Source organism: Orcinus orca, chromosome 16 (genome assembly GCF_937001465.1).
Source record: "Orcinus orca chromosome 16, mOrcOrc1.1, whole genome shotgun sequence".
Lineage (NCBI taxonomy): Eukaryota > Metazoa > Chordata > Mammalia > Artiodactyla > Delphinidae > Orcinus > Orcinus orca.
In genome coordinates this window covers 25,121,302-25,137,329 of record NC_064574.1, presented here as the reverse complement: position 1 = coordinate 25,137,329, position 16,028 = coordinate 25,121,302, and the positions used below count along the sequence as shown (strand labels likewise).

The 16,028-nt window shown below is 40.8% G+C and overlaps 1 protein-coding gene across 11 annotated transcripts in view; it reads right to left on the bottom strand.

The window, feature by feature from the left end:
• Positions 1-16,028, bottom strand: part of PIGU (phosphatidylinositol glycan anchor biosynthesis class U) — a 126,604-nt gene that overhangs the window by 60,109 nt on the left and 50,467 nt on the right. For all 11 annotated transcript variants that reach the window (XM_004272747.2, XM_033433533.2, XM_033433535.2 and 8 more), the window contains one exon: positions 9,206-9,303. In XM_004272747.2, coding sequence (XP_004272795.1) covers positions 9,206-9,303 — 98 coding nt within the window. The remainder of the gene's footprint in view (positions 1-9,205; positions 9,304-16,028) is intronic.

The window sequence follows — 16,028 nt, the reverse complement described above, 5'->3', positions numbered from 1 at the left end:
GCGGACTCTCAACCACTGCGCCACCAGGGAAGCCCCGATAAATACTGTTTGATTCCATTTATACGAGGTACCTAGAAGAGTCAAATTCATAGTGTCAGAAAGTACATTGGTAGATGTCAGGGGGTGGGGTAGTGGGGAGGAGGAATGGGGAGTTAGTGTTAAATTGGGACAGAGTTTCAGTTTAGAAAGGTGAAAAATTCGGGAGATGGATGATGGTGAGAGTTGCACAACAATGTGAATGTACTTAGTGCCACTGAACTGTACAGTTAAATACGGTTAAAATAGTATATCTTATATTATGTGACTTTTACCACAATAAAAAAACATTTTAAGGTAAAATAAAATTAAAAACAACAACAACAAAAACTGTGCTGTCCCCTAGCCACATGTGGTTATTTAAATCTAAGTTAATGGGGACTTCCCTGGTGGTGCAGTGGTTAAGAATCACCCTGCCAATGCAAGGGACACAGGTTCGAGCCCTGGTCCAGGAAGATCCCACATGCCGCGGAGCAACTAAGCCTGTGCACCACAACTACTGAGCCTGTGCTCTAGAGCCCGCGAGCCACAACTACTGAGCCCGCGTGCCACAACTACTGAAGCCCGCATGAAGCACACCCAGAGCCCGTGCTCCACAGCAAAGAGAAGCCACCGCAACGAGAAGCCTGCACACTGCAACGAGAAGCCTGCACACCGCAACGAAGAGTAGCCCCCGCTCGCCACAACTAGAGAAAGCCCGCACGCAGCAACGAAGCCCCAACGCAGCTAAACATAAATAAAAGAAATAAAAAAAATAAAAAATCTAAATTAATGGAAATTAATTAACATTAAAAATTCAGTTCCTCAGTCTCACTAGCACACTGCAAGTATTCAATCACCACATGAGGCTCATGGCTACCGTACTGACAATATACAGGTACAGAACATATCCATCATCACAAAAAGTTCTATTGACAATGCTGCTCTGAAAGAACAAAGTTTTAAGAAAATAGTACATTTCTGGGGATGGAAAATAATTCAACAAAGAGGAGGCATCCCTAGATACATTTAAAGAGGAAGACACAGCTTCTGAGTTCCCTTCTAGACTTCTACCTGCCTTTGATAATCTTGATCTTCTCTTCTTCCTCAAAAATACTGCCATCTAGTATAGAAGGGAGGGAGGGAGGGAGGGAGAAAACCATAGCCCAGGGGAGAAACAAACAAAAAACCCCCAAAACCCTTGAAAGCAAGAAGTTTTTGTTTCCCCTTTCCTTCCTACTAAGGACATTTAAAAAGAAATAAGGTGGGAAGTGAGACATCCATAAAGAAATGAATCAGGTAGATTGTTCAAAGTGGTTCTTCTAGTAGATTCCTGAGCACATACCCAAGATATGAGAGGCTTTTCAAACTTCGCAGATCCCATTAGCAGCCTCCCAGGTTTGGTTTGCTGCCATGTTCTCAGTGCTGTATTGGACCTGAAGTGTTACTGTTGTTGTTTGAGTAGGAAATGATTCCCCACCGCCGGCAAATTTGTGATTATAAAATGTGTATTAAATTTTAGGTATAATTTTTAAGACTTGGTCTTGGAGTCAGGTTTGGCTTTGGGTAACAGAGCCCTGAAAATATAATGTAGTATATTTACTGAGCCTACTTATAAAAATTTGCCTCAATTAAAGATTAAGTAATCTTTTAGGACTACTCCTGTTACATAAAGTGAGGCACACCTGAAATTCTTTTATTTTATTTTATTTATTTATTATTTTTGGCTGCGTTGGGTCTTCGTTGCTGCATGCGGGCTTTCTCTAGTTGCAGTGAGCAGGGGCTATTCTTCATTGCAGCGCACAGGCTTCTATTTGCAGTGGCTTCTTGTTGCAGAGCACAGGCTCTAGGTGCGTGGGCTTCAGTAGTTGTAGCACACGGGCTTCAGTAGCTGTGGCTCATGGGCTCTAGAGTGCAGGCTCAGTAGTTGTGGTGCACGGGCTTAGCTGCTCCGCGGCACGTGGGATCTTCCCGGACCAGGGCTTGAACCCTTGTCCCCTGCATTGGCAGGCAGATCCTTAACCACTGCACCACCAGGGAAGCCCCTGAAATTCTTAAGAGAAACTCAGGCAATCCTTTGATGGCTTGTTATTTACAAACCCTAGAGCCAAACTTAATCTAGAGGTCCACATTGCAAATTTCCCCGTGAACAGATTGAGCATTCATTTTACCTACCTGTTTTGCTCAATAGCAAATGTTGACTTAAAATGAAAAGTATGTAAGTAGAAGGGTAGGAAGAATGGTGCCTTAAACATTCAGATAAATTTTTTAAAACTTTTTACTGTAAAAATAAAATACATAAAACCACATAAAACATGTTAATCCCATACCCCTAATTTGTCCCTCCCCACTTCCCTCTTCCCTTTGGTAACCACAAGTTTGTTTTCTATATCTGGGAGCCTGTTTCTGTTTTGCATATACATTCATTTGTACCGTTTTTTAGATTCCACAGGAGTCTTTGATAGTTTCCTTGTTATCTGGTATCACAACGTTACAGGATCATCCTGTACATTTCCTGACCTAAAGATAGAATCAGCCATTTCTCTAAGAAACCCTAGTTTCTTTTAATGGGTAAAAATAGTAAGATTACAATCTGAGCTCCAAGGGTAATCACTGATACTGGGTTGGTCATTGTTTCTAGATCTTTTAGTGGATATAAACACAGACACAGTCACACACACACACACACACACACACACACACACACGCACACACACACACACACTCTCAAATACCTAAAGGAGCCAGGCAGGTAACAAATGAGTGAAGTGTGATTGAGATGAAGCATAGGGATTGCAGTAAACTGAAGAGGTAAACTAAAGGAGACAGACCTTCCAATTTTTCAAAAGAAGCCAGAAATATAAATTTTTAACATGAATTTTAAAAATATTGACAACTAATAAACACTTAGGTTACATAAACACATCTGTGGGACAGATGTGGTCCACGGGCTATGTGCACACTCAACCTGAAAAATTAAACCAGTATGTAGTTGTATCCCAGAAGTCACATTGTTGTTAACACATAAAAATATTTAGAGAAGTAAGAAAATTCTCAGATTGCTTCAGAAAAAGGCAAACTATAATAAGGAAGAGGAGAAATGTATAATTATCTCCCTCCCCCACCAACTCTCTAAAGTTGAGAGAAGCATTTTCTAAATAGAAACAATTTTCTTTCTAGGACATGGTGCAAAAATGAAAAAGTCAGTTATCAGAAAAAACTCTCGAAGAGAGTGGAAATCTAACAAAAATTTTTATATCTAAACTCTTAGAATATCAGAATGAGACCCAGGAGATATATTTTACATGATTAGGCATACTAGAGGCAATAAAACTGGTAAAAAGTTTATTGCAAATGCATGATCAACCCCTTACCCTCATTTTTACCTGTTCTAAAAAGAAAGGGGGACTTCCCTGGTGGTGCAGTGGTTAAGAATCCATCTTCCAATGCAGGGGACTCAGGTTCGATCCCTGGTGGGGCAACTTACCCCGTGTGCCACAACTAGAGAGTCCCCACGTCGCAACTACAGAGCCCACGTGCTCTGGAGCCCAAAAGCCACAACTAGAGAGAAGCCCGCGTGCTGCAACAAGAGCCTGTGCGCCACAACTGAGACCCGATGCAGCCAGAAATAAATAATAAAATAAATAAATAAAAAGAAAGGAAGGTAAGAGCATTGCCACCTCTGCTTTGGCCCCCTCCTGGAAGCAGAAGAGCTAACAAAACGTTGCTGGGGAAAGAAGGAGTAAGATGTGAAAATTCTAAATAAGGCCCCAAAGAAAGCCTGGGGAAGGGCCCAGTTGGCAAGAAAGACCTGGTTGGGTTTGGCTTCTTTAGTGCAAGCTAGTATCATGTGACCTGCTCCAAGCTCCAGAAATATAGAAACCACAGAATTAACTTTTTCAATTCAAAGACGAGAGGTCAGATTAGATTAAAGCAAAAACCATAAGAAGACTCACAAAGTTATTTCACCCAGGTTTCTGTTCTTTCAAAGAAAATAAGGACCTCAAGCCATCTAAGGAATCCCAAGCAAAAGGAAGGAGAGGACTAGAAACTTCCCTGACTGCATGAACCTCCCTCTGCCAGCTTCACAGCTTCAGCCTTGAGGTCCTGTGCACTTGGTGTATCCTTCACTGTAGCCTCTTGGTCCTGTGCACTTTAGGGCTATTGTATTCTGCATGCTATCAGATCATAACATTTTAAGCTTCTCTCTAATTTGGAAACTAGGCTGTAAGCCAAGGTCAGAGGAAGAGTAAAGTTGGGGGAAGGGACCAGATGGGCTCAAACTACCATTCTCAGAAGTGACTCACCAGGGAGCCAGATGCAGCATCCCGCCTTTCATCATGAAGCCTTTCTGTGTCTCATGTAGGGAAGAGAAAAACAGCTTTGCCTTTGGCACTGATCAGACGTTAGCTTGTCTACCACCTGCCTTTTGTACCCTCTAGAAATAGTACCAGCAGAATGGAGGCAGATTTGTAGCGTCAAAGGGGTAAGTACAAACTAACGTTTACAGTTCCTTTGACTCTAGAAAATGAATTATTTTCTCTTCCCCCTATCACCCCACGTATCTCCCCGCTGGTAACCATGTCCTTTCTACGAACATTTGAATACTAATAACCATAACTAATATCTACTGAATTTGTATCATACTGTTCTAAATACTTGACATGTATTAACCCTTTGCAGTAGCTACTACTGCATTATCTCCATTTTACAGATGAGGAAACTGAGGCACAGAGAAGTTAAGTAATCACTTCCCAGGGTCACGGAGCTAAGCAGAATCCAAGCCAAGACAGCTTCAGGGCCTGTATTCTAATGTCTCTCCTTTTCATTGTAAAATTTTCAAACACACAGAAAAGTTGAAAAAATAATACAATAATCAACCATATGTCTGTCATCTAGATGAAACCATAACACATTGCCATATATGAACTTTTCTGTGTGTATGAATTTTCTACACATCATGACACTTCTCCCCCAAAGACTTCTGCATACAGCTCCTAAAAATAAGGACATACTCCTATATACCATAATACTATTATCACATCCAAGAAGTTAACAATTTCCTATCATCATCTAATATCTAATCTATCTTCAAAATATTCTGAGTACCCGGGCTTCCCTGGTGGCGCAGTGGTTGGGAGTCCGCCTGCTGATGCGGGGGGCGCGGGTTCATGCCCCAGTCCGGGAGGATCCCACGTGCTGTGGAGTGGCTGGGCCCGTGGGCTGTGGCCGCTGAGCCTGCACGTCTGGAGCCTGAGCTCCGCAGCGGGAGGGGCTGCGGCGGTGAGAGGCCCGCGTACCGCAAAAAAAAAAAAAAAAAAAAAAAAAATTCTGAGTACCCCCGAACATCCTTTATAACTGTTTTTTCCAAACCAGAATCCAGTCAAGACTCACCCATTCCAGTCAGTTACTGTCTCTTTAATCTAGAACAGTCCCCTCACTTTTTCTTTTGTATGACATTGATTTTTTGAAGAGAAGCAGACCAGCTGTCTTATAGATTGTCCTATATTTTGGTTATTTATTTCCTAATAGTATCATTTAACTTGTTCTTCTGCTCTTGTACTTCCTAAAAACCAGAAGTCAGATCTAAAGGCTTAATGAAGGTTAACATTCTGGGTAAAAATACTTTGGAGCTGATGTTGTGTACTTTGCACTGCAGCACATCATGAAGCATATCATGTCAGGCCGTTCCACCGTAAGTGATGCTGAGTTAGATTACCTGGTTACGGTGGTGACTGCCAGAGCACTCCTTTGTAAAGATTTACTTTTCCCGTTGCTATTAGCAAATAATTTAGAGGTGGAAGGGGGGTACTATTTTGGCACCATGCAAATGCAAATATTCTGTTCTCCAAAAATCTTTCATCTAATGACTTTAGCGTCCAATGATGATCTTTGCTAGATTTAATAATTTCACTGATGATTTACTATTCTATCCTTCCTTCTACAGTTATAAGCTGGAAATTTTCTGTAAAGAACTTTGCTTCATTAGCTAGGGAAGAATTATAGCTCCTTTGAAAAAGAAAGGGTATGGGACTTCCCTGGTGGCTCAGCAGTTAAGACTCAGCGCTCCCAATGCAGGGGGCCCAGGTTTGATCCCTGGCCAGGGAACTAGATCCCACATGCATGCCATCACTAAGAGTTCGCATGCCACAACTAACGAGCCCGTGTGCCACAACTAAGGAGCCCGCCTGCAGCAACTAAGACCCGGCACAACCAAATAAATAAATAAAATTTAAAAAATAAATAAATAAAAAATAAAAAGAAAGGGTAACTGCTTAGTTCTTTCCATTTAAGTATTGATTTTCAGAGCAAGAAATTGATAAAAATAGCCATATCTAATGATGGCATATGCATTTTTTCTCTCCTTGCCCCTTTTCTGAGCATCACTATGGACACACAGACTCTTATTTACTCGGTGTTTTACAATTACTTGCAGTAATTATTCTTTTGATGCTCAGAATATACTAAATTTAGCCAGTAGAAGAATGGGCTGGTTCCATTGTTCTTTTGATATAGTACCATTAGTCTTTAAGACTACTTTGCTTTCCATCTTAAGATATCCCAGTCAAGCCTGTGCTCTTATGTACATTACATAACCTTTCCTAGAGGGATGTATATGCCTACAGAGGGCTCGGAAAACTCTGAGAAAAATACAACGGCAAGAGCAGACGTATCACTTCCTTGTGGTTATCAAATCCAATTCAATTTGGGGAATGAAAGGAATTTTAAGACTATCAGGTCTAGCTACCCATGCTGATGCTCACAGCTTTGCTACAACTCCCCAATATGTGGCAATTCGGTATGTGGCCTAAACACTCTGACCCACAGGGAACTCACCTCACTTGAGGCACCCTATGCTATCCCAGGACCGCCTCATACTGGGCTCCTTATAGTTCCCACCCATTAGTTCTAGTTTCTCTCCTCGGAGCCTATGGGTCTCTGTGAGAAGCTCACACCTAAAGATAATTTCCTCTTCTGTTCCCTCCCTCATATTTAAACAAGTGGGTTTATTTCCTGGATGTGACTGGATTGACTTTCCAAGTACACTACCATGACTCACAAGGCCCTACTGCCTTTCAAGGCCACTTCATATACTTATATAAAAATATGTAAATATAGTATGGGCTGGGATTGAAATTTTTACATAAATGGGTCCTGAAGTTCATCTCACTCTTTCCAGTCCTGTTCACCACATATATACGGCTGCCAGCAAAGCCAATTCTACTCCCTAGAATTCTGCATCTAGTCCCTCATCTCTCCATTTTCCCTGACACTGGTCTGGGCCCCCGACCAAGCCCTCTGACTCGATCTAATACAGTGGCCTAACCTTTCCCAACCTCAGCTCCCCCTCACTACACTCCATGACAAAGGCTGCTGCCAGAGCAGTCTTCCTGCAGCACTCCCAGCTCCATAACCTTCAATTGCTTTTTATCTGCAGAGTCTACCATAGTGTCTAGCATACTGGACTTGGGATGCTCAGTACATATTGGCAGAGGGAGGGACTGAATAAAGTGACTGGTTGAGCTGCTTGATTTCATGACTCAGTTGTGCTGTCCATTGTTGTCAGGAGGAAATTTCCTTGAGTTTTAAACAAAAGCTATTTTACTTAAGGTAGTATTTGGCTTAACAAACAGTTTAAAATTTTTTGGTCAGTTCATGTGTATGAGTAAACATATTTTTATAGTATGTATTTAATAAATAGTTGCACAAAAATTTGGTTGCATGCATTCTTCTTGGTGCTCAGACTTTCTAAAGAATTAACTGTAAATATGAAGCCAGAAAGAAAATACCAACAGCATATTGTTACGTGGGAAAATGTTTGCATTCAACAAGAATCTAAAAAGAAAATCAAAGTAAAATAACTTCACAGTATGATGGTACATCTATTAAATTAGCGATCATAAATTGAATTTGAAAAGCCAGTGCTGGCGACCTGGGAGGAAGTGGTTCACTTCACTTCAGACACTGATGGTGGGCGGCACTGCAAATTGGCTCCCGCTTTCTGGTGAACACTCTGGTCTTGCCTCATAAGAACTATAAAACTTCTCACACCTTTGGATCCAATGATTCAGCTGGAGGAACACACCTTAAGGAAATAACTTAAAAACAAATGTCTATACTATTTGTATTAGTGACAACTAGGGCACATCTCAAATTCCCCAAATAGGAGAAAGATCAAGCTAAACATGTATCATTGTGTACATCAACATCAACACAAAGATACATGAAGGCACTTAAAATGACAAGTACATGGTCTATTTCAATAAATGGAGGTATACACTCAGTTTCAGCAACAGTGTTTATAATTAAGAACAAGGGTTCTGAAAGCAGACATTTCTTGGTTTGAATCCTGGCATTGCCCTCCATACGCTTTCAAGAAATGTTTCTCTTCTAAGAATGGATTTGGACCATGCAGGACCTACAAGCAGTTACTTGCTCTTGAGGAGATGTGCGTATTCTTATTTGAGTAGAAAAGACATTAATGTTAGAGAGCAGGCTCTTGCATCAGACTACCCAAGCTCACCTCTTGGCAGTCACTTGCTGGCTGTGTGACCTCAGGCAAGTGACTAAACCGCCCTACATTCCAGCTGCAATTCATGTGTCTAATATGGCTAATACTAGATTATTATATGGCTAATAATATGACCTACCCCATAAAGTTCTTCTGAGGTTGAAATGAGAAGATGCCTATAGAGTGTTCAGCATAGTGACTGACATGTAGTATGTTCTCAGTAAATGTCAGCAGTTTGTATTCTTCAGTTAAACTACTGATCACCCACTATGGTCCAAACATTGCAAGAGGTGCACCCACTACATTTCATCCATGCAAGAACCTTACGAGGTGAGTGTGGTTACACAAAATAGTTAAATGGGCTCAGAGAAAGATCTGTGAACATTAGGTAAAAAAAGGAGAATGCAAGATGGTTGGTAGATCCCGATTACAAACATGAAAATGAAACGCACTGACACATTTGCAATGATATGTATAATTAGAACGTAATGATCATTAGGTCCACTTTGTTTAAAGTTAGTCAAGTTTCTTTGTGTTTTCAAGTAGAAGCAAGCAAATGTGAACTGGGGACCCAGTCCTATTGCCTTTATTGTGCCTTGCCCTTCTCTCCCCTAAGCAGGGAACAGGCCACGTATTAAATGTCACCTGAGTGTTGGCTTCTGACCAGCAAGTGCTTACCTGGAGGAGATAGAGGAGTCCTGGGACAAACAAGGTGAGTGGGTAAAGAGACTGGTATGTTGCTAAGGCAAGAAAGATAGCACTGAGGAAGGCACTACCTGTAAAAAGAAATAAATATATGGAATAATCCAGCCACATCAATTAGGATTAGATTCAGCAACTCCCCAAAACAAGAAACTTTCCATAACTGCTCAAATAATCACCTGTCAAGTATCTCCTGGTGCATAAGATGCTAATAGCAAACTCACAGGAGTGGAAGGATCTTGATTTCTGATGAAAGGAAACCAAGGAAGTCAAAACCACTTACCTTTAGCAACCTGAGATACCACAGGTATATTTCTTGTAAAATTTTCAGATCCAGAAAGATTTTACAAAACTTCAGCCCGAAGATGAATAAAGGAATCAAGTCTGTTAACGTCCATGTCCTATTTAACTTACCAATTGATTCAGCCTACAATTATTGCTTATGTCATTCAGAGCTGTGAAACGTATGCTTTTGTTTGTTGCAACACCCCATCACTATTTTTATAACATCCCTTCCTTATGTACTCTCTTCAGGCCATATGTTTATTATTTTTTCAAATTAGAATGTATTAATTTTTATTAATAATGTCCTTATTCCCTACATAAAATGGACCACTGTAGAATTATTAAACATGATGTTATAATTTTCAATGACAAGGAAAGATGTTTATCACAATCTATTAATTGAAGATCATAAAAGAGATACATACTATAACCCCTTTTTTAAAAAATGAATAAATACATTTTTAGAAAAACTAAAAGGTGGGAATTCCCTGGCAGTCCAGTGGTTAAGACTCTGCTCTTTCACTGCTGAGGGCCCAGGTTCGATCCCTGGTCGGCGAACTCAGATCCCACAGATTCATGGTGCGGCCAAAAAAAACCCACCTAAACTAAAAGGCTAGGCCACAGATTTCACAGTGTTTTTCTCTGGGTGGTTGGAATTATGGATGATTTTTCATTATTGTTTCTCTGTATTTGCTAAACTTCCTATAATAAACATGCTTTGTTTTTGTCATAAGAAAAAACCTGATATCTTGTCTCCCAAGGCAATAGAAATAAAAGCAAAAATAAACAAATGGGACCTAATCAAACTTAGAAGCTTTTGCACAGCAAAGGAAACCGTAAACAAAACAAAAAGACAACCCATGGACTGGGAGAAAATATTTGCAAACAATGTGACTGACAAGGGATTAATTTCCAAAATATATTGTACGAACAGCTCACACAACTCAATAACAAAAAAACAAACAACCCAATCAAAAAATGGGCAAAAGACCTAAACAGACATTTCTCCAAAGAAGACATACAGATGGCCAATAGGCACATGAAAAGATGCTCAACATTGCTAATTATTAGAGAAATGCAAATCAAAACTACAATGAGGTACCACCTCACACTGGTCAGAAGGGCCATCATTAAAGAGTCTACAAATAACAAATATTGGAGAGGGTGTGGAGAAAAGGGAAGCCTCTTACACTACTGGTGGGAATGTAAGTTGGTACAGCCACTAGAAAACCATATGTAGGTTCCTTAAAAAACTAAAAAATAGAGTTGCTATATAGTCCAGTAATCCCACTCTTGGGCATATATCTGGAGAAAACTGTAATTCAAAAAGATATATGCACCCCATGTTCATAGCAGCACTATTTACAATAGTGTTGCTATGTAATAGTGCTGCTATGTAATAGTGCCAAGACATGGAAACAACCTAAATGTCCACCAACAGATAAATGGATAAAGAAAATGTGGCATACATACACAATGGAATACTACTCAGCCATAAAAAAGAATGAAATAATGCCATTTGAAGCAACATGGATAGACTAAGAGATTATCATACTAAGTGAAGTGAGTCAGAAAGAGAAGGACAAATACCATATGATATCACTTATGTGTGGAATCTAAAATATGACACAACTCACAGACATAGAAAACAAACTTACGGTTACCAAAGGGGAAAGGGGGGTGGCAGAGGGATAAGTTAGGAGTTTGGGATTATCAGACACAAACTACTATACATAAAATGGATAAACAACAAGGTCCTACTGTATAGTACAGGGAACTATATTCAATATCATGTAGTAAACCATAATGGAAAAGAATATGAAAAAGGATATATACATATGTATAACTGAATCACTTTGCTCTACAGCAGAAACTAATACAACATTGTAAATCAACTACAATTAAAAAAAAACTAGATGGATGTAAGAAAAAAATATTTTTTTAAAAAAACAAACAAGTAGCTATTCCCTTTCAGATGGTTTAAGACAACAGAGTACCCTAAAATCAAGGCTAGAGAAACCCAGTTTACAACAGAGATTTTAGAGTGGCCCAGAAATCAGTAGAGTTCAATTGATGGTCCAAGGCTGGTATCTATAATGATAATATTTCATCAAGTAACAGTGCTCATGGTCACTCTTATTAGTGTGGGGTCAACTTTTACTGAAAACAATAGACATCTTCTCAATAGTGTTTCATAAAAGAAGGAATTATTCACTCCACACAGTCCAGGGAATTTTACCCTCTCCCAACCCAGCTCCCGAGACAAACAGAAGCAGATGTTCCATAGGACTTTTCTGCCCACCAAAGTGGTGTATATACAGCGGTTTGACTTAACGATTTTTAGATTTGATGATGGTGCAAAAGCAATATGCATTCCGTAGAAACCATACTCCTAATTTTGAATTTTCATTTTTTTCCCCAAGCTAGCGGTATGCAGTACATATTCTCTCGTGATGCTGGGCAGCTGCAGCCGCAGCTTGCAGTGTGCCACTCGATCACGAGGTTAAACAACTGATACACTTACAACCATTCTGTACCCATATAACTATTCTGTTTTTCACTCTTAGTACAGATTCAATAAATTACACGAAATATTCAGCACTTTATTATAAAATAGGCTTTGTATTAGATGATTTTGCCCAACTGTAGGCTAATGTAAGTGTTCTGGGCACACTTAAGGTAGGCTAGGCTAAGCTAAGCTCTGATGTTCAGTAGGTGAGGTGTATTCAATGTAGTTCTAACTTAGGATATTTTCAACCTACAAGGGGTTTACTGGGACAGAACCCCATCATAAGTCAAGGAAGATCTGTACTTGAAACATCTAAGAGCCACCCTGGAAGAGGGAGGGTTACAAATGTGACTACTTCATAGAAAAGTAAGTGGAGAGAAAAGAACTTTGAGTCCTCCATCCCTCAAACCAAGGAAACTCACCAGCTAGAAACAATTCCTGGTTGAAAGAAAGTGGAAGGAAGGCAGAGAAAGGAGGAAGCTGGAAGTAAAAGACCAAGGACAGAACTCTATGGGATGGGCTATTTCATCACGTTGGTTAGTGTCAACATGATGTTCTGTATCCAGGGTACTTGTAAATATGACTGAGCAGGGACAGATCATGCCCAGCCAAGCTGTGCTAACAGCAGAGGTCCCCACACACCTCGAACCAGAACTAGGTCAACTCTGAGACAGGGAGATGGCAGTGGTGGGAAAGGTGCTATTCTGGAGCCCAACAGCTAGGGTGGACTCAGAATTCCTTGGCTGGGCCACAAAGTTGAACAATATTTGGGGGGAAACCAGCAAAGAGAGGGGAAAAGCTGGAAAGAACTTTTAAATTCAACACTGTTTTCTACAGAGATTGGTGGTGGTGGGAGTGAGAAGAGGCCCATGTGTCTGTTAACAGAGGAAGGATGATGTTCCACTTCCATCCATTCTTACAAATGTGGTAGAAACAAACACATGACTTTCACCTCTCTCTCCCCCAGGAGACAGCAGGGAGTGAAATAAACACAGCCACTTCCTGCCCTAATTGCCTGAGATCAGTAATTACTTGTCTGGAGCAGCTAACCATTTACAAGGTCCAAGAGAGAAGAAACAGCTCCTAGCTAAAAAATTGACTTGTGAGTTTTAGAATACTTGCTCCCAAGATCAGGAAGAAGCAGGCTTCCTTCCTTGGATGAAATCATTAGGAAGGAAAAATCTGTTCCTTCTGCTAGTCTACCAGTAAGTGGCATCAGCATCTCCCCAGACACCTCAGCTATTCAACGCCCCTCCCACTCTCACACGCCTTCCACTAGTCACCATGCCCTGTTGACCCACCTCTGAAACATCCATCACTGCAGTTCTCACTCTCACCGTTTCTCACCAGGAGTTTTCAGCAGCCCCTTCCTTCTCCTCCTCAATGGTCTCCCCGCCTCCCTCCCATCCAGTCCATCCTCCACAGATGTGCTGGAAGGATCCTTCTAAAACACAGTTTAAACTACTTACTCTGACCTTGTGCAAAAGCAGCCAGACAACATGTAAACAAACGTGCAAGCTGTATGTGAATAAAACTTTACTAAAAAAAAAAAAGACAGTTTAGATTGATTCAAGCCCCTCTTTAAAGACTTCTGAGGGTTCTATTTCATCTATCAGATTATGTCCAAACTCCAGCAGCAAACAAGACCCTTCACTATCTTGGTCTTATTTCTCCAGCTTCATCTCTCACCATCTCCTACACATCCTCTGTCCTCCAGCTACACTGGATCATTCCCCAATTTCTGAAAACATCATGCGTTTTCATTCCTCTGTGTCTGTTATCAGGCTATTCTTAGCTGTCCTTTCCTGCCCTCCTTCTAGTAGAGACCCATCCTTCAGTGACCAGTGAAATGTTATTTCCTCTACCAGGCCTAAGCAGAGAAGCTAATAATAGATTATAGTTAACATTTATTGATCACTTACTAGGTGCCAGGCGCCTATCTTCTGTATGTGAAAGCTCTATAGGTGAAGAAACCAAGGCACAGAAACAGAAGGGCTAAGTAACGTATCACATTAAGTAATGGGATTACTGAGCTGATTCTAGTGCCCATTTTCTTAATTCATTCAATGCTCTCATTCAATACTAACACTGTCTTCTAATAATTTGCTAATGTTCCTCTCTCTCCCCATTTGTCTGTGAGTTTCTCAAAGGCAATAAACCTCTCAACTTAGAATCTCTAGCACCTACCACAGTGCCTGGCACACATGATGAATGAATGAATGAATATCATTCAGTGATACATGTGAAATCCTTTTTAAAAATCCAAGTAGGAAACCAATGTTCTTTTTTTAAAAATTGAGATATAACTGACACATAACATTATATAAGTTTCAGGTGTACACATAATGATTTGCTATGTGTACATCTTGTGAAATGATCACCATCATAACTCTGGTTGAAACCAATGTTCTTGAGGAAGGAAAACTTATGAAGTATAAAACACAGAGTACTTTGTGACAACCTAGACAGGTGGGATAGGGAGGGCAGGAGGGAGGCTCAAGAGGGAGGGGATATGGGGATATATGTATACATATAGCTGATTCACTTTGTTGTACAGCAGAAACTAACACAACATTTTAAAGCAATTATACTCCAATAAAGATATTTTTTAAAATAATTGAAACAAAAAACACAGAGTAATGAAACATGGGAAAAGCACAAGATAAATCTGACTCTTGAATAAAACAGAGCCTGCAGCATAGCAGCTGAGGACTTGTGGTAGGGAGCCAGCACAGAGAATGTGGAGTAAACTATCGGATGGCTGAGGCCTCTGGTCTGGGGGCAGAAAAGTGGCGCTGCAACAGTCAGGAGCCTGGTGTGTGGGATGCTGGGGCAGGTGTGGATGGGGCACATGTACAGTCTGAGCAAAAGTGAGGGGGAGGATGGAGGCACACAAGAGACTCAGACAGGGCTGACACGTTTTTTTAAAAAAACTAGAAGAGGCAAGAAGAATGGGTTAGGAAGGCAGGAGGAGGCTATGTGCTTGGGGCAGGGTCAGGGAAGAAAAAAGTAAAAGGTGTCTTCAGATATTTTAGATGAACCATGCAACACGCCAACATTTCTGGAGTGTCTGCCCTATGCCAAGCCGTGCTGGGTGCGGGAGACTGGTGACTCAGATCTGTCCTCAGGGAGCTCCCAGTAAACAATGACAAAATATGGGAGGAAAGTACAAAGGAAGTATTTGGAGCGCATCAGGGGAAGCTGACAACTGAGTTTTGAACAATGAGTAGATGAGGCCGGCAGTCCAAGGGAAGAGCATGGGCACAGGCAGGAAGGTGAGGGAAAGAATGGTGTGCTAGGGGTGGAGGGGCAGAGACTATAATTAGCTCAACATGGCAAAAACAGAGTTGGAAGGAGTGACTGGAAGAGGGTGAAAAAGGGGCTTTTGTGGATGTTGGTAACATCCCTGTTTCTTAATGTGAGTGTTGGTTACTCATCATTTTGTGAAAATTCATTGAATTGTACACTAATGATTTGTGCACTTTTCTGTTTGTGTTATACTTCAACAAAAAAGTTATAATCTAAAAAGTCTCAGCAAGCAGGTAGGTAGGGGTCACATCGGGGAAGGCTTAGCTTGCACACTCAATCAAACACATGTCTACAAGCCTAGACATGACATCTCAAATAATGTCTGAAGTGGCAGCCTCATTTGGGCAAGAGCTAGGGCATCCTGCTCATCTAACCAGGAGGAACTATACCAAGAAGACTGTGAATTTTACCAAAAAAAGATATAATCTACCATTTATCTGCTAGAATGGCCCAGATACCCAGTCACTAGATTTCCTGTACAAGCTCTAGTCTTTGGCCTTATCATAAGAATACTAAAGTAAATCAGTCAAATGTATATGTGCACTGGCTACAGTATCAGGGAATTTCATTATCTATCCAATCTAGCTTTGAATATGTCTTCCAACTCTTTTTTGGTGTCAGCATGGCGGCCACAAGCCTGGGCAAGACCTGGGGTAACACTCTGCCTCCAGGGACTGCACCTTGAAGTGACTTGGG